The 18,201-nt window shown below is 46.3% G+C and overlaps 1 protein-coding gene across 1 annotated transcript; it reads right to left on the reverse strand.

Annotated features, from left to right (window-relative positions):
• Positions 1–2,640: 2,640 nt before the first annotated feature.
• Positions 2,641–3,906, reverse strand: LOC117503533 (zinc finger protein 678-like). Its single transcript, XM_034162795.1, has one exon. It carries the CDS (start codon positions 3,904–3,906, stop codon positions 2,641–2,643), a length of 1,266 nt encoding a protein of 421 aa, XP_034018686.1.
• Positions 3,907–18,201: the final 14,295 nt, after the last annotated feature.

An 18,201-nucleotide genomic window follows, 5' to 3' on the forward strand; every position in this document is an offset into this window, starting at 1 on the left:
CCGGCCCAGAGTCTGCATTCTCAGGATGCAGGATTGCTATGTGTCTCTAAGGTTAAAAAGAAGTCAGCAGACCACAGAGCATTCTATTGTTGTGTTTTTGTTCTGTGGAAGGATCTGCCTACAGAGATAAAACAGTTTGATTCTCTGGATTCTTTCAAGTTTAGCCTCAATATATCTAAATCAGAGGTCTCAAAATTGTTCCGGAAAAGGGCCGAGAGGGTGCAGGTTTTCTTTGCAACCACTCACTCCACCAGGTGAATTCATCACTTTGAGCAGGTGGAATCAGTTAATCAGTGAAATCAGTGAGATGAGTTTGAGGCCTCTGATCTATAGCAGATACATCTATCTACAGTTTGTGCAGAAATTCTTTGGTTATGCAAACCGATTGTTCCAGCAGCTGTGCGAGTGGCTGGTCTCAGACGATCTTGGAGGTGAACATGCTGGATGTGGAGGTCCTGGGCTGGTGTGGTTACACGTGGTCTGCGGTTGTGAGGCTGGTTGGATGTACTGCCAAATTCTCTGAAACGCCTTTGGAGACGGCTTATGGTAGAGAAATGAACATTCAATACACGAGCAACAGCTCTGGTTGACATTCCTGCTGTCAGCATGCCAACTGCACGCTCCCTCAAATCTTGCGACATCTGTGGCATTGTGCTGTGTGATAAAACTGCACCTTTCAGCGTGGCCTTTTATTGTGGGCAGTCTAAGGCACACCTGTGCACTAATCATGGTGTCTAATCAGCATCTTGATATGGCACACCTGTGAGGTGGGATGGATTATCTCAGCAAAGGAGAAGTGCTCACTATCACAGATTTAGACTGGTTTGTGAACAATATTTGAGGGAAATGGTGATATTGTGTATGTGGAAAAAGTTTTAGATCTTTGAGTTCATCTCATACAAAATGGGAGCAAAACCAAAAGTGTTGCGTTTATATTTTTGTTGAATGTAAATTCTGGGTTTGTTAGTAAAGCATGGACTGTACGCAGAATAAATGGCAGAATCACTCTCAGTTCAACTTCAGACCAGGAGCTGCTGGTCTGTGGTGTCATTAAAGTGGGTGGTGTCACAGGTTGAATCCAGCAGGGAGAGTTGTACCACACCTCACTTTAAGGTCAACACGTCTATGGGACAACAGCAGACTCACTCTTTAAAGAACGTGGACACTGAGTGTGAAAATAACAACTGCATCATTTCTCTCCAAACTTTTTCAGAGTCCACAAAAACTGTTTAATTAGCAGACCATCATCCCAATGAGACCTGGGATCTGGATGAGATCACCAGTCTGGGTTCTGCAGGCAGCAGGTTAATTAAAGCAGCCCAGGCGTCTCCGTCCCCAGACTGGTCCTGGGGGAACCCAAGCTGTCCCCACATCAGACAGGCCGGATGAATCCTCTGGAGTCTTCCGGGTCCACTGAGATCTGTTGTCAGATCCTCATCAGAAACCCGGACGGCTCCGGCGGCTTCAAGGCTCAGTCACGTCAAAAGAGAAATTTCAGCCACTTTTATGAGCGATTTCACTGCTTTGCTCACAGATCAGCACAGAAACTAACAAATTCAGAGTTTTTAATTCCAAATGAACTTCTTTCTCACTAATTAAACTCCTTCATTAATGTCAGTGACGTCCTGTCGGCCCGGGTGGAACCATCCAGCAGTTCTTGGTGACACGTGCACAAAGAAAGAGACCTGCTCACTGTTCCGACATCATACTGTCACATTTCATTTTCATTAAAACCACAAATCTCCTCAAATTAGACGAAGACTGACGTGTTGAAGGTTTGATGAAGGTGTGACCCCCCTTCACCCCCCCATGGTGATTACTCCTGTTTACAGCTAATCATCGGCGGCTCGACCTTATGCCAGACACACGCCCTTTAAGTCTTTGCACGGAGCTTCGCACATGTTGCTCGTCCCGTTGATTTGGTGGACAAACACTGGATTATTTCTCCCAACAATCCAGAGACATTAATTATTCATTGGCAGCGCTGCTGCTCCTCCTCCTCCTCCTCCTGCTGCATACAGATTCCTGCAGGAGTGACCTATATTACATTTCAGAGGTGAGACAGCGTGGGTTTTTTTTTTCTTTTTTTTTTTTCTTTTTGGTAACAGCGGGATTTGAACAATTCCCTGGTGTGACCTCGTCCTGATGACTGCATCGTTGTGTCGTTATACAGACGCGACCCAGATTCTGGGAGAGTCCTGTGCTCGGAGAAAGAACAGCTCCTCAGCACTTCTCTGATTGTCCAAAGTTTTCTGCTTCAGCTTTCCATCTCATCACAAAACTGCTGCTGGTTCACATTCACAGAGCCGGTGATGATCAGCAGCAGGAGCCTCCTCTGGGAGATGAAGGTCATGGGGGGAGGAGGGGAAGGATGTGGGGTGGGGAGATCAGTGCTAAATCCATTGTAATCGTTGGAAACTACAGACCTGCTCCACAGAGTCCTCATCAGGAGGAGATGGTCTGGTCTGAGTGGCCTTTCATCTTCACAAAGCAGATTACACCAGAGGAACTCTGCAACAACAACACTGAATTCTGGTCACATCTGCACCAACGAGACGCTTCAGACACCTCGTGAGCTGCATTCATATCATCCATACCAGAGCGCCGTGTTTCCACACAAATAAAACAACCTCATCTGTCCTACATGATCTGTCTGTATTCGTCTGTGGTGCATCCTCTGTCTGTATCCATCTGTGGTGCATCCTGTGTCTGTATCCGTCTGTGGTGCATCCTGTGTCTGTATCCGTCTGTGGTGCATCCTCTGTCTGTATCCATCTGTGGTGCATCCTGTGTCTGTATCCGTCTGTGGTGCATCCTGTGTCTGTATTCGTCTGTGGTGCATCCTCTGTCTGTATCCATCTGTGGTGCATCCTGTGTCTGTATCCGTCTGTGGTGCATCCTGTGTCTGTATCCGTCTGTGGTGCATCCTCTGTCTGTATCCGTCTGTGGTGCATCCTGTGTCTGTATCCGTCTGTGGTGCATCCTCTGTCTGTATCCATCTGTGGTGCATCCTGTGTCTGTATCCGTCTGTGGTGCATCCTCTGTCTGTATCCATCTGTGGTGCATCCTCTGTCTGTATCCATCTGTGGTGCATCCTGTGTCTGTATCCGTCTGTGGTGCATCCTCTGTCTGTATCCTTCTGTGGTGCATCCTGTGTCTGTATCCGTCTGTGGTGCATCCTCTGTCTGTATCCGTCTGTGGTGCATCCTGTGTCTGTATCCGTCTGTGGTGCATCCTCTGTCTGTATATATCTGTGGTGCATCCTGTGTCTGTATCCATCTGTGGTGCATCCTGTGTCTGTATCCGTCTGTGGTGCATCCTCTGTCTGTATTCGTCTGTGGTGCAGCCTCTGTCTGTATCCATCTGTGGTGCATCCTGTGTCTGTATCCGTCTGTGGTGCATCCTCTGTCTGTATCCATCTGTGGTGCATCCTGTGTCTGTATTCGTCTGTGGTGCATCTTCTGTCTGTATCCGTCTGTGGTGCATCCTGTGTCTGTATCCATCTGTGGTGCATCGTCTGTCTGTATTCGTCTGTGGTGCAGCCTCTGTCTGTATCCATCTGTGGTGCATCCTGTGTCTGTATCCGTCTGTGGTGCATCCTCTGTCTGTATATATCTGTGGTGCATCCTGTGTCTGTATCCATCTGTGGTGCATCCTCTGTCTGTATTCGTCTGTGGTGCAGCCTCTGTCTGTATCCATCTGTGGTGCATCCTGTGTCTGTATCCGTCTGTGGTGCATCCTCTGTCTGTATATATCTGTGGTGCATCCTGTGTCTGTATCCATCTGTGGTGCATCCTGTGTCTGTATCCGTCTGTGGTGCATCCTCTGTCTGTATTCGTCTGTGGTGCAGCCTCTGTCTGTATCCATCTGTGGTGCATCCTGTGTCTGTATCCGTCTGTGGTGCATCGTCTGTCTGTATCCATCTGTGGTGCATCCTGTGTCTGTATCTGTCTGTGGTGCATCCTCTGTCTGTATTCGTCTGTGGTGCATCCTCTGTCTGTATCCATCTGTGGTGCATCCTGTGTCTGTATCCATCTGTATCCATCTGTGGTGCATCCTGTGTCTGTATCCGTCTGTGGTGCATCGTCTGTCTGTATCCATCTGTGGTGCATCCTGTGTCTGTATCCATCTGTGGTGTATCGTCTGTCTGTATACGTCTGTGGTGCATCCTCTGTCTGTATCCATCTGTGGTGTATCGTCTGTCTGTAGCTGTCTGTGGTGCATCGTCTGTCTGTATCTGTCTGTGGTGCATCCTCTGTCTGTATCCATCTATGGTGTATCGTCTGTCTGTATCCGTCTGTGGTGTATCGTCTGTCTGTATCCATCTGTGGTGCAGCCTCTGTCTGTATCCATCTGTGGTGCATCCTGTGTCTGTATCCATCTGTGGTGCATCCTGTGTCTGTATCCGTCTGTGGTGCATCCTCTGTCTGTATCCTTCTGTGGTGCATCGTCTGTCTGTATCCATCTGTGGTGGATCCTCTGTCTGTATTCGTCTGTGGTGCATCCTCTGTCTGTATCCGTCTGTGGTGCATCGTCTGTCTGTATCTGTCTGTGGTGCATCCTCTGTCTGTATCCATCTATGGTGTATCATCTGTCTGTATCCGTCTGTGGTGCATCGTCTGTCTGTATCTGTCTGTATCCATCTGTGGTGCATCCTGTGTCTGTATCCATCTGTGGTGCATCCTCTGTCTGTATCCATCTGTGGTGTATCGTCTGTCTGTATCCGTCTGTGGTGCATCCTCTGTCTGTATCCGTCTGTGGTGCATCCTCTGTCTGTATCTGTCTGTGGTGCATCCTGTGTCTGTATTCGTCTGTGGTGCATCGTCTGTCTGTATCCATCTGTGGTGCATCCTGTGTCTGTATCTGTCTGTGGTGCATCCTCTGTCTGTATTCGTCTGTGGTGCAGCCTCTGTCTGTATCCATCTGTGGTGCATCCTGTGTCTGTATCCGTCTGTGGTGCATCGTCTGTCTGTATCCATCTGTGGTGCATCCTGTGTCTGTATCCATCTGTGGTGCATCCTCTGTCTGTATCCGTCTGTGGTGCATCCTCTGTCTGTATCCATCTGTGGTGTATCGTCTGTCTGTATCCGTCTGTGGTGCATTGTCTGTCTGTATCCGTCTGTGGTGCATCCTCTGTCTGTATCCGTCTATAGTGTATCGTCTGTCTGTATCCATCTGTGGTGCATCATCTGTCTGTATCCGTCTGTGGTGCATCCTGTGTCTGTATCCATCTGTGGTGCATCCTCTGTCTGTATTCGTCTGTGGTGCATCCTCTGTCTGTATTCGTCTGTGGTGCATCGTCTGTCTGTATCCATCTGTGGTGCATCCTGTGTCTGTATCCATCTGTGGTGTATCGTCTGTCTGTATCCGTCTGTGGTGCATCCTCTGTCTGTATCCATCTGTGGTGTATCGTCTGTCTGTATCCATCTGTGGTGCATCGTCTGTCTGTATCCGTCTGTGGTGCATCCTCTGTCTGTATCCGTCTATGGTGTATCGTCTGTCTGTATCCGTCTGTGGTGCATCGTCTGTCTGTATCTGTCTGTATCCGTCTGTGGTGCATCCTGTGTCTGTATCCATCTGTGGTGCATCCTCTGTCTGTATCCATCTGTGGTGTAAATATCTGTCTGTATCCATCTGTGGTGCATCATCTGTCTGTGTCTGTCTGGGGTTGCGTTGTCTGTCCTTTTTTCCACAGCTTGGTTAGACTTACAGCTGTTTCACTTCCTCAAAAATTTGTCAGTTCCGGCTCATATTCAATCATCATAGAAAGCCATGTAGAACTGTTACCGTGACGCTGAAAGCGGTGAATGACATCACTGGTATGTTGGATACGAAACTGAGCAGCTCAATTTTCTGACTTGTTTCTGTTGTGTTTTTATGTGGTTGACCACCTTACTGGGAACCAGAGGTCATCTGTCCAGGCATTGCTTTATGAATTAACTAGCTAACATTTCCCAGTTTATTGGGTCCATCTTTATCTGGCTAAATATTTACAAAGGTGCACCTCAGGGTTCAGTCCAAGGCTCACTGCTATTCTGTTGTCCATGATGATAATTTAATTCAAAATGTAGATGGAGACAGTTTTCATGCCTGAGTGGACGACACAGTGAAATATTGTTCTGGTTCTCCATGAATAACAACAGCAACATCTATTTATAACCTTCAGATACACCTTGTGGTACTACTCGGGGTAGTTCTGTTTCTTGCGGCTGTGATGTTTTTGTGTTGCCTTTTCGGCCCGGTCACCCCTGAACACTCATAGATCTCAGCGGGTTTCTGCTAGTTAAATAAAGCAGAAATAAATTAAAAATATAACGACTCCATAAACACTTTTTTCCCGCTGAGGCCTTGCTTGGACAGATCGGTTTACTGTGGATCCTGACCGGCTGTAGCGAGGTCGGATTTATGGTCTACATGTGACGGCACAAAGGCAGAGACCAGCTCTCCGAGGAAAAGAGTGGCTCATAATATTGATGGCAGGTTTTATGAATATGAGCAGTGACGGAGCGTCGTCAGCAGTGATGGATGATGGAGGCAGGCGGTCACACGGTTTCTCTGCCTCACTGTTCATCTGTCTCCAGAACAGCTGCGGCGGTTTGCTGAGGGGCCGCGTGCACGTCAGGTCGCTGCAGGGACCTGATGGGAATGCTGCCGGTGTCTCCCACATGATTCCTATTTGTGGAAGAGTGTGTTCAGCAGCATCTTCCTCAGCGGATGTTCCTCAAACCGCTGCGGTTTAACTCACAATTATCCCGTTCTGTCCAATTAGCGGTGTAATCACACAGCGGTGATTGCTGCCGCCATCACAGTTTACTACGCCAAGCCAAGATCCTCACAACGTATCGATGACGAGCGCAGCGGACGGTCCTGGTCTCACATCACATCCCACAAAAAGTCACTGTCACAGAACTGATGCATTCATCATGAGACAACTGCTGGTTTTGTAAGTAGAGAAACTGTCTAACAAGGTCCACATGGAAATAATCGAGTCCACATTGTGATAAATACTTATTGTTTACCAGGCAGCCGAGTAAATCCGGTGCAGGTCGGCGGGACTGATCATGGGTCAGGATCAAAGACGAAACGTGATCGTTGTTCCTTAAATCAGTCACATATTCGGATTGTCAGTGTGCAGCTCCACAGCCTTTAGCCACACTCATGTTCAGCTCAGCCAAACTCTGGTTCAGATTTCAAACCAGGGTCGAAAACCCAAAACAAAGACGCTTTTAACCTCTGCAGAGTCAAACTATTCTGCTGGCACGCTGCATTCCGTTTATTCAGGGTAATGAAATAAAAACATGAAACGAGCAAAAAAAAAAAAAAAAAAGTTTAAACCTTCTTCAAACTGGACTGTCTGGGTTTGGGATGGTCCTGGATCCAAGATCCAGACTTTTAGTCACTTCCTGGACTTGTCCATCAGAAGTGTTTCTGTTTGTGGTGAAAGTGTGGAACTCCTGGAGACGTTCACTGATCTCAGCAGGGACTTTCATGTCTCTGGGTCCTCAACCTTTGAGATCCAGAGACGCTTGTGGAGGCCTGATGGAGTCATGAGGTCAAAGGTCAGAGGTGTTTGGTGATGCTGATGTCTTTCCAGGAGAATGAAGGTCCAAGTCTTCAGGGTCCTGGTGCTTCCTGTCTCACTGTCTGGTTGTCAGACTCAGACTCTAACCACTGACTTGAGGTGAGGACAGGATGTTTTTGGTACCAGGTCTCTGAGTTTGCAGAATGGTCCAGAAGGTGAGGACTGTTTCTGAGAAGGCATGGTGGTGTTACACTGCACCTCTGTTCCACACTCCGCCGGCTTCGTTTGTGAGATTAGTGCTGATTGGATGATGACAGCTATGATGGATGAGGCGGCAGAAGCAGGAAGCCTGATGACGTGTCAGAGGTCACCTGCTCCATCTGTGCGCTGATAGCCAGCGGGAGACCTCTGAGTGTGACCCTGCTCCTGGTTCTGTGGGATAAATTATCAGCACGTGAACCCGGGTTTGTCTCTTCTGTCCGGAGACGCGAAGAAAAGTCATGTTAGCATCTGTTTTATTCTGCTCTAACGGACCGTGGCTTTGTGCTAAACTATCTCGTTTTTGTCCTTTCAGGAGTTTGCCTCCCCCCTCTCCTTTGACAGGCCTTTTTTCAGCGTGTTGCACGGTGTCACGCAGAGGCCAGATATTTAAAGTAAAGAGAGCGAGGTTCTGAAGTGCTGCTCGAGAGAAATGTCTGCATAATTCCAGCAGGCAGATGAATCGGATCTTTCAGTCAGCACCGCTGTCAATCCGCCAGCTTTGAAGTGTGCCAACTTCACAGAAAATCCCAAACAAAAAGAGGGGAGAGATCCAGGGAGGGGATCCGTGGAGAGAAGGGTAATGTCTGTATTCTAGGTAGGAACACAACACCGTTGCTCCCAGACGGCACCAGGAGCTTTATTTTTTGGCCTTGTCCCACTGCCGATTGGACCCCCGAGGAGCTAACAACACTGCTGCTTTTGGTAAAATAAAGCATGGACAGGACAGCCCTGCCTACCTCCTGTCCCCCGTCACCCACATTTCTATTTGTCTGCTCTGAGCATAAAGTGAGGATCAGGATGCAACGTCAGCAATGCAGAAGTTAGTGGTTTTCTGCGAAGGAAGGTCTTCCTGTTGCAAAGTGTCAAGGTGCAAGAGCAGGAGCAGGAATCCTCCACCAGAGCTCCCTGAGGTGAAGCAATGTAGCACATCCTCCACCTCCAGCTCCTCTGACCCCCATTGCTCTGACTCCCCCCCTCCCCCCAACCATCCTGCAGTAAATACTGTAAAAATAAGGTGTAGGACAGACTTATTAAAGACAATAAGTCCTCATTCGAGGGGTATTGGGTCCAATCTTCCACTGAGTACACTCTGTAAAAATGAAGATTTATTGTCTCATAGTTATTCTACATGGTATTCTTGGGATTATGAATTATCATCTCATTGTTATCACAAATCATGACTTCAAATTGAAAGAATGAAATTAGGTGCTAGAATTTTTTTTTCTTTTATCTCACAGAAAGAATCTTCCAGGCGATTTGAAATCACCGAGCTGTCGTAGCAGAAATAAACCTGTAAATCCTGCTGACAGCTCAGACTATCACGAGGTGACAACATCACAGTGTTTTTAATCAAACTAACATCAGATGTGACAAAGTAACACAAACAAACGCACACTAGGAAGCCTTTTGGACCGTGCGCATTAACTGAGCGTTAACATGTTTAAGGCCCTTCAGGTGATGTTAATTAAATCCAAATAAAGGATCCGCGCTCGTGTGTTAATGAGCACTAAGCTCAGTGATGTAGAAGCTTTTGTTGTGGGCTGGGGTGTTTGGCTGGTTTGGTTTTTGTTTTCTGTTTCTCCCACCAGGTGGTATGCATTCAGGACTGAGTGGCTGAGCATCAGGACTTCACCCTGAACACCTGAGGCTTGTTATCACGTGCAGGTCATCAGGACTCACAGCTGTGGTGTATTTTGTCTTAATCAGAGATTGCTGCATTTAAACCTTGAATGCACAGTGTGTGATTGCCAGAGACTCGACCTTGTGAGCAGACGTGTGAGATCGACGTCAGGAGAACAATCTCACCATCACGGACGCAGAGACCGCTCTAGGTTTGACGCCACAGTCTGTGAAGGAGGATTGGGTGAGGTCTCACGCTCTTCAGCACACTTCCTGAGGTAATTTGGTTTTGGTGACTTTTATGAAGTAATGACAGTGGATTTGGTGTCCCTCACACCTTGTGTTAGTGAGCTGTCACGTTATGCTAATTGTCTAATCAGCTTCTGCTGCAGTGGAGATTTGAACTGAGTTGTTCTGTGCCTGCAGGGTGAGAAGCTGATGTATAGATTTAAGCCAGGAAGTGTTTGCTGATTGCGTGCACCTTTGAGTTGTGTCTCTCTGTGTGGAGTTGGACTCACCTCATGTTTTCTTTCTTCACAGACTCGGTTTGTCGCGGCCACCTGGGGGGTGTCGGCGGGGTCCCTGGGTCCGAACTGCTGTGGCTCCGGACCGTTTGCGCTGTTGAGAGCGCGCCGTGTTTTTTTTTTGTTACTTCCCTGTTCCACCTCCGGCTTCAGCGTGCCTTTGAGCCGTACGCCATCGGCGTAGCTGAGGTTTGGGGCAGTGGAATATACCCGCAGCTGGTGGCTGGTTTAAAAGTTGGAGGGGTGGCGCCGTCTTGTGCCGTATGCCATTACCGCTGTTCCACTCCTCCCGGTTGACTTTTGGGGTATAGTCGTGGTTGGTGACACTGGACGTACTTCCAGTTTCCACTGCGCTGAGGGGGTGGGGTTGGGGTTGTTGTTTTGTTTGTATGTTTTTTTTTTTTGTTTTTCCCCCGGTTTCTGCCCTCAGGGTGTGACTGTGGTGTCCTCTGGGGGGGAAAGGTCTGTGGGTCCATCTAGCCGTGGACGGCCGGGGCTGGGTCTGTTAGTCATGAGGGGGGGCGTCTCCTGGGGTTTGATGGAACGGTCCTCTGGGAGGCGCTGGGAGTTCCCGTGGGTGACTTTGGGTCCCAGAGGGACCTCGGCTGTGGTTATTACTCCTGGAGCTGGCGGGATGTCCTCTGGGGGGTGTTGGTCCCTACATGTCATCCGGGGGGGTGTTAGCGTTTTTTTTTGTTGTTTGCAAGCTTAAGTTTGGGTTGTGTTTTTTCTTTTCTCCTCTTCCCGGGGTTTGATGGAACGGTCCTCTGGGGAGGGGGGGTTGGTATGGTTGTTTGTGTTTGTCTTTATTTTTTTGTTTATGACTAAGCAGATTTTAACACATAGTCGGAAGAAGGCTGAGTGCACAGGTTTAAGAACTCCTGGCCAAACTTATGCAAAGTGAACTAAAGCAAGAGTCAACAGGAATGAACGCAAAGGTGGAGACTCTAACAGTTTTGCTAAACGAAACAGAGGGCAAGACCATTCAAGTCAGCAAGGGATGTCTCTGCACTGGAGTGTCAGCTGCGGAGCAGTCTGCTGCAGACAGGCTCAGGATGGGAAAGGACGGGCTCCAGAATGAGAGTGATGGTCTCGGCACGGAGTTCCCTGTTGACAGAGAAGAGGCGGCTGGGAGCGTGCGTTATCCAGCTGAGGGAAGAGCTGGAGAGGCTCAACATTGAGATGATCAATGACTGCATGAAGAGATTAACGTTGCAGGTGGAGCAGCTGATGATGGAGCTGTCATCAGAGCACAGTAACGCACAGCTCCTGGAGATGGGCCTTTCCCAGCTGGATCATCAGCACAAGGAGCTGAAGCTGCAGGAGGTGTTTTTTGTTCCCAGCCAACATTCCAGCCATGGTCCCTGGAGGGGGGCTTTGTTTTTCCTGGCCCAGGTCCGTGTGGTCGCCGGGAGGCTTCCCGTGAGGGTGGGGTACTGTTGTGGGCTGGGGTGTTTGGCTGGTTTGGTTTTTGTTTTCTGTTTCTCCCACCAGGTGGTATGCATTCAGGACTGAGTGGCTGAGCATCAGGACCTCACCCTGAACACCTGAGGCTTGTCATCAGGACTCACAGCTGTGGTGTATTTTGTCTTAATCAGAGATTGCTGCATTTAAACCTTGAATGCACAGTGTGTGATTGCCAGAGACTCGACCTTGTGAGCAGACGTGTGAGATCGACGTCAGGAGAACAATCTCACCATCACGGACGCAGAGACCGCTCCAGGTTTGACGCCACAGTCTGTGAAGGAGGATTGGGTGAGGTCTCATGCTCTTCAGCACACTTCCTGAGGTAATTTGGTTTTGGTGACTTTTATGAAGTAATGACAGTGGATTTGGTGTCCCTCACACCTTGTTGTATTGAGCTGTCACGTTATGCTAATTGTCTAATCAGCTTCTGCTGCAGTGGAGATTTGAACTGAGTTGTTCTGTGCCTGCAGGGTAAGAAGCTGATGTATAGATTTAAGCCAGGAAGTGTTTGCTGATTGCGTGCACCTTTGAGTTGTGTCTCTCTGTGTAGAGTTGGACTCACCTCATGTTTTCTTTCTTCACAGACTCGGTTTGTCGCGGCCACCTGGGGGGTGTCGGCGGGGTCCCTGGGTCCGAACTGCTGTGGCTCCGGACCGTTTGCGCTGTTGAGAGCGCGCCGTGTTTCCACCTCACCAGACCGCGGACTTTTTTAGTTGTTTAAGCACTGCATCTACACTGTTATGTTTATTAAATTCTGTTATCTTTTGAACCGTGCTCTGCTTATTTTATGCTGGCTCCTTTCAAATGCTGGGTCGGTGTTCCGACCGCGTCTGAAACATAACAGCTTTTTAACGCAGTACAGCGCTAAACTCATTAAACAACGCCTTTTAACCACCACGCCGCTGAAGGTTCACCATTTACTGTCAACGTTTGTTCCAACTTGATGAATCTGCTTCAAAGCAAGATGAGATTTCTAACACAGGTTTTGTTTTTGTTTTATTTTAAACATGGCTTCACGTCCAAGTGAAGTGATATTTCTCAGCTTAATCTGATTGAAGGAAAGTGGGTGTGGCTTAGTGACCATCAAGTCTTCTGGAGGACCACCAACATCTTTCTTCATGTCCTTTGTTAGACCATCAGTACAATGGTCCTTCAGCATTTGAGCTGGAGTTCTGAGGGCTCTTTCTGAGTTCCATCTATAGTTATGAGAGTTCCTTCTGAGTTCCATTTGTAGTTCTGACAGTTCCTTCTGAGTTCCATCTGTAGTTCTGACAGTTCCTTCTGAGTTCCATTTGTAGTTGTGACAGTTCCTTCTGAGTTCCATCTGTAGTTCTGAGGGTTCCTTCTGAGTTCCATCTGTAGTTCTGACAGTTCCTTCTGAGTTCCATCTGTAGTTCTGACAGTTCCTTCTGAGTTCCATTTGTAGTTCTGACAGTTCCTTCTGAGTTCCATCTATAGTTCTGACACTTCCTTCTGAGTTCCATCTGTAGTTCTGACACTTCCTTCTGAGTTCCATCTGTAGTTCTGACACTTCCTTCTGAGTTCCATCTATAGTTATGAGAGTTCTTCTGAGTTCCATCTGTAGTTATGAGGGTTCCTTCTGAGTTCCACCTGTAGTTCTGACAGTTCCTTCTGACTTCCATCTATAGTTCTGAGAGTTCCTTCTGAGTTCCATCTGTAGTTCTGAGGGTTCCTTCTGAGTTCCACCTGTAGTTCTGACAGTTCCTTCTGACTTCCATCTGTAGTTATGAGAGTTCTTCTGAGTTCCATCTGTAGTTCTGAGGGTTCCTTCTGAGTTCCACCTGTAGTTCTGAGGGTTCCTTCTGAGTTCCATCTGTAGTTCTGACGGTTCCTTCTGAGTTCCATTTGTAGTTCTGACGGTTCCTTCTGACTTCCATTTGTAGTTCTGAGGGTTCCTTCTGACTTCCATCTGTAGTTCTGAGGGTTCCTTCTGAGTTCCATTTGTAGTTCTGAGGGTTCCTTCTGACACACACACACTCAGCTGAGATCTTTTAGGGAATAACCCTGTTGTGTCTGATGATTTATGGACGTTATTGTTGGATTACAGCTTTTTACAACTGTAATCCAACAATAATGTCCATAAATCATCAGACACAACAGAACAGCGTTATTCCCATTCTAATCCAATTCCAATGTTTGCACGTACGTGTCCACCACTTAATCTGCATAATAATATAGTTCTGTAAAAATGTTACGCAGACAAAGGGTCGGCTCGTCAGAGTTTACGGTGGTATCTTCATGCCAAACTGTAAATTCTGTGAGCAGAATCCGCATCACTACTTTCGTGTGGTATCTTAAATTAATCCAGTTTTCTTCTTCTTCTTCTTCTTCTTCTTCTTCTTCTTCTTCTTCTTCGTGGGAGTTTTTTCTTACCACTGTCGCTCTGGAAGTTAGGAAGGTTAGACCTTACTTGCGTGATGCACCTTGAGGCACCTTTTTGTGATTTGGTGCTATATAAAAGAAAAAAAATTGAAATTGAAATTCATGTTTAATGGTGGTTGCCAACCTCTCGCTCTCAGCTAACAAAGCCATTATTGACATCTTTGTAGCAACGCGCGGACAGGGTGCGGAGTAACACATTAAATGTGAAACGGTTTTCATTTTTTGCCACCATTTACGCGATATCTCACGCAATTGACCAATCAGATTTGTGGGAAAAATGTCATTGGATTAGAATAACTGTGTTATTATTCATTATTTTCTTGTTAGATTTTTTGTTTGTTTGTTTGTTTGGACACCATCAGTTTATTTCCTGTTCTCTTGTTAGTCTGTGTAACTTTACACACCTGTCATCACTTGTTTTTATTAAGATTCAGCACATAAACACATTTTCTTCTCACGCTGCATTTGGTTTGTTTGTGCTGACTCTGCTCTATTTTTAAAATTAATATTTAAGTTAATATTCTGATTTATTCAAAGATTTAAAACTGCTCTCAGTATTAACACTGATTTGTTATTGTTTAGTTTGTGGGATTGATTTTTTTTTTTTTATTCTTAATTATCATGTTTGATTCATCATTTTGTGGGAAAACATTCAGTGTGTTGTGCTTTTTCTTCCTGAACCTCTGTGATTCCAGGACTGGACACGGATCAGTTCAGCAAACTATAATTTAGAATTTGATATAATGTAATAATATAGAATTTGTTGCTTAATGTCATTTGGGGGGGAGTTAATCCTGAGACACAAACTCAGACATACTAAATCACCTACAGACAGCTGATGATGTATGAAAATCTAACATGAAAGTCTCACGTTCACAGGACGCGGTTTGTGTATTTTTGAGCCGTGCTTTCTGGAACCAGTTCCTGTTCAATGTCAACATGACCTTGATGTTTGGTTGAGATCTGAAGATTTTCACCAAACTGTTTCAAAGTCTTCATGGATCTCTAACCCCCCCCCCCCAATAAACTAACCATTTGGAAACATGTCTGGTTGGACATGTGATCCTCACACGTGACTTTGGACTCTGAGCACTCGGAATGAGTGAAGAAGGTTTTTGGTTTTTGTACATTTGGTTCTCACCAGCTGCTCTCTGTTTTGTGACTGTCAGGTCCTTCCACAGAACGAGGATTAAAGTCACAGAGCTCGGATTTTACCGATGACATTTATATGAAATTGTTTTTTTGTTTGTTTGTTTGTTTGATGTCAGCCGGTTTGGCCACGCCCACTTCTAAAAGGCACATCAAGTGTTCAAGAGCAGCTTCAACATGCAACTTCAAGAGTCTGTCCTTTATGACATCATTCTTTCACTTTGAGCATCTCATCCGGTTCTTCCTGTCTTCTGGATTAGGTGGACTTCCTGCCCGGTAACAGTTTTCCTGCCAAACGTATTTAATCGTCTCCTTTTGTCCCATCACTGCTGCCTCCTCTCCTGCTTTGTCCCTGATCATTTGGATTGTTTCCCAGCATTGGACTCATGTTAACTACTGTTGCGGTCAAATAAACTCCTTACTTTTTACTCCTACTGGTCACTGCCTGTGTTTTGATTTCAACCCCTTGGAAATCATAAGAGACTAGGTCATCCTGACGGAGGGAAAACCGTCTGTTTGCAGCAGCGAGCAGATAAACAACAGCAGCATGTCAGAATGTGTGTGAGCTCACGTAGTGATCACTTCATCATCTCCGCATAACAAATCCATTTTTCTCCTCTGTGAGCGGCAGAGAATTCAGATGAAGAGGCGTGGCGTCGGCGTTCACTATTGATCGGTGGTGAGGAGCAGGACGAGTCCTCAGAGCTAAACTCATTTTCCATCGGTTAGCATATGTAGGTGGCCGAGTCGCCGGCTCGCTGATCCTGTTGATTGACTTTGTGGCGCTTGGCTCTATTTCACGGGGATTAATTGTTCTTTGGTGTTCCGAGCAGAATATTCCGAGCAGGTGGCCTCAGATCGGCGGCGAGCGAGGTGCAGCATTTAATTCAATTTGAGGCCATAATAAAAGCTGTAGATTGATGATGGAACAGCTGTTATCGTGCTGCGTAAAGACGCCGTTTATGGCTCGTGTGTTGGCCTTTAATAAGGTTTTAGCAGCAGTAGATTTTCTTAAATCAGGATCAGTGCCCTGCTGTTATACGAGCGTCACAAGAATCATATTTAACTTTTTATCATCAATAAACCCTGAAATGGTGCAATAATAAACTCGATCCCACATCATTTTTCCTTTAAGTGTCTCACACTGCACAAAGGTGCAGGAGACTCTTTTTATGTGTGGACGCGTCTCCTCGTCCTCAGTCGCTGTGCTTTTGAAAGGTCACACAGAGGTCATCCGTTTGTTTTTTTAGGTGCTGCAGCTCATTGGGATTCTCTGATCTGGATTTACACAAATTTACAGAAATCACGAACCATCACTACTTTTTTCTGGTCACTCACAGCTGTGAGATAAAATCATCTTGGCTGTGACAAACCTGCACAATTTAACAAAAACATGGAAAAAAAAAAGTCTGTCGCTTAATGTTGTTATGAGGAGCAGATCTGCAGAAAATGAGCTGATTTATCAGTGATGGTTTTCACAGCACACAGACTCATCGTCTGATCCGCACAAACGGCAACAACACGGAAAATGCAGAAATATTTATTAAATCTTGTACAGCTGTGGTCAGAAGTTTACATCCACTCGTCGTGGTAAATTTGGGTTTTTAATGATGTCTTTGAACTCTTCTTTTGTCACTGTGGAATGACTGAACAGCAAACATCATCAATGACCCCAAAAAAACTGTTCTGAGTTCACAAGTGTGAATTTATTTTGGATCTTCTCTCATCTACACAGGGTCAAAATTACACATACAGGCTCAGATTTATACATACACCCCCACTAATTTAAATGTCCCTCAGCAAGCTGCACCTTGACCAGACGTTTCTGGTCTCCATCAACAAGCTTCACATCATTCTGGCTGATAACTGATCAGCAGAAAAACAGCCCCCAAGCATGATGGTAGCTGCACCATGTCTGACCGTTGGTCCAGTGTTCTTAGGTTTAAGCCTCACCTTTACTCCTCCAAACATACCTCTTGTTGTTGTGGCCAAAGGCCTCGATCTTTGTATCATCTGACCACAAAACGTTTCTCCAGAAAACATCTGTCTCGTCCATGTGAGCAGCTGCAAATCTCATTTTAGCCTGAAGGTGTTGGTTTTGGAGCAGGGTCTTCTTTCTTGGTCAGCGCCCTCTCAGTCCATGGTGATGTAAATCTCACTTCACTGAGGACAGTGACGCGGTGGTGTTCCAGCAGTTTCAAGTTCATGGTAGGCCTGAGCCTTGGTGGTTCCTGGGTTGTTCCTGAACCTCTGAACCAATTTTGTCTAATCTGAGGGTGACAGTTTGGATCTTTTCTTCCAGATCTTGGCAAAGTGGTGACACATCTGACTAACTTGTACTTACATACAGTTGTTGGAACTGATGATCTTGGAATCTGTAGTTCTTTAGAAATGGCTCCAAGAGACCTTCCCAACTTGTGTAAATCTACAGTTGTCCTTGTTAGGTTGCTCCTTGCTGAGTTCTTTGGACTTTCCCATTGTTCTGAGTACTGCTCAGTCCAATGAGCGTGCCCTTTTTATGTTGGTAAAGAGAAACTAACACTTTACGCAATCAAAACTAAAACTAAACAATAATCAAAAACTAAATCAAGGGATACATAAAAATGAAGCCGGAACTCATAAGCATGCAAAGCGTAAAAACATGGAAAGCAAAACACCAAGAACTAAGAACACATAAAGAGCACAAAAGAGACATATAATCAAACTATAACAAGAACTGCATGATAACCAAAAACTACATCAAGAACTCAAGCAGAAAGGTAACATGGAACTCAAAAGTAAATATGATACAAACTGGGGGAAACATAAGATGAACAGGTGGACAGGGGTCCAGGGGAACATGATGATGAAACACAGACAGAGAACTGATCCCAACGATGACAGAGAGAGACAGACCAAAGACCAAGGACACAGACCAAAGACCAAGGACACACACCAAAGACCAAGGACACACACCAAAGACTAAGGACACAGACCAAAGACCAAGGACACACACCAAAGACCAAGGACACACACCAAAGATCAAGGACACACACCAAAGACCAAGGACACAGACCAAAGACCAAGGACACAGACCAAAGATCAAGGACACACACCAAAGACCAAGGACACACACCAAAGACCAAGGACACAGACCAAAGACTAAGGACACAGACCAAAGACCAAGGACACACACCAAAGACCAAGGACACACACCAAAGACCAAGGACACACACCAAAGACCAAGGACACAGACCAAAGACCAAGGACACACAC

The sequence above is a fragment of the Thalassophryne amazonica genome, chromosome 21, assembly GCF_902500255.1.
Source record: "Thalassophryne amazonica chromosome 21, fThaAma1.1, whole genome shotgun sequence".
Classification (NCBI taxonomy): Eukaryota; Metazoa; Chordata; class Actinopteri; order Batrachoidiformes; family Batrachoididae; genus Thalassophryne; species Thalassophryne amazonica.

What these genes read in the sequence shown, in the direction of transcription:
- LOC117503533 (XM_034162795.1), bottom strand. Translation starts at nt 3,906, where the DNA reads ATGCACCACAGACGGATACAGACACAGGATGCACCACAGATGGATACA.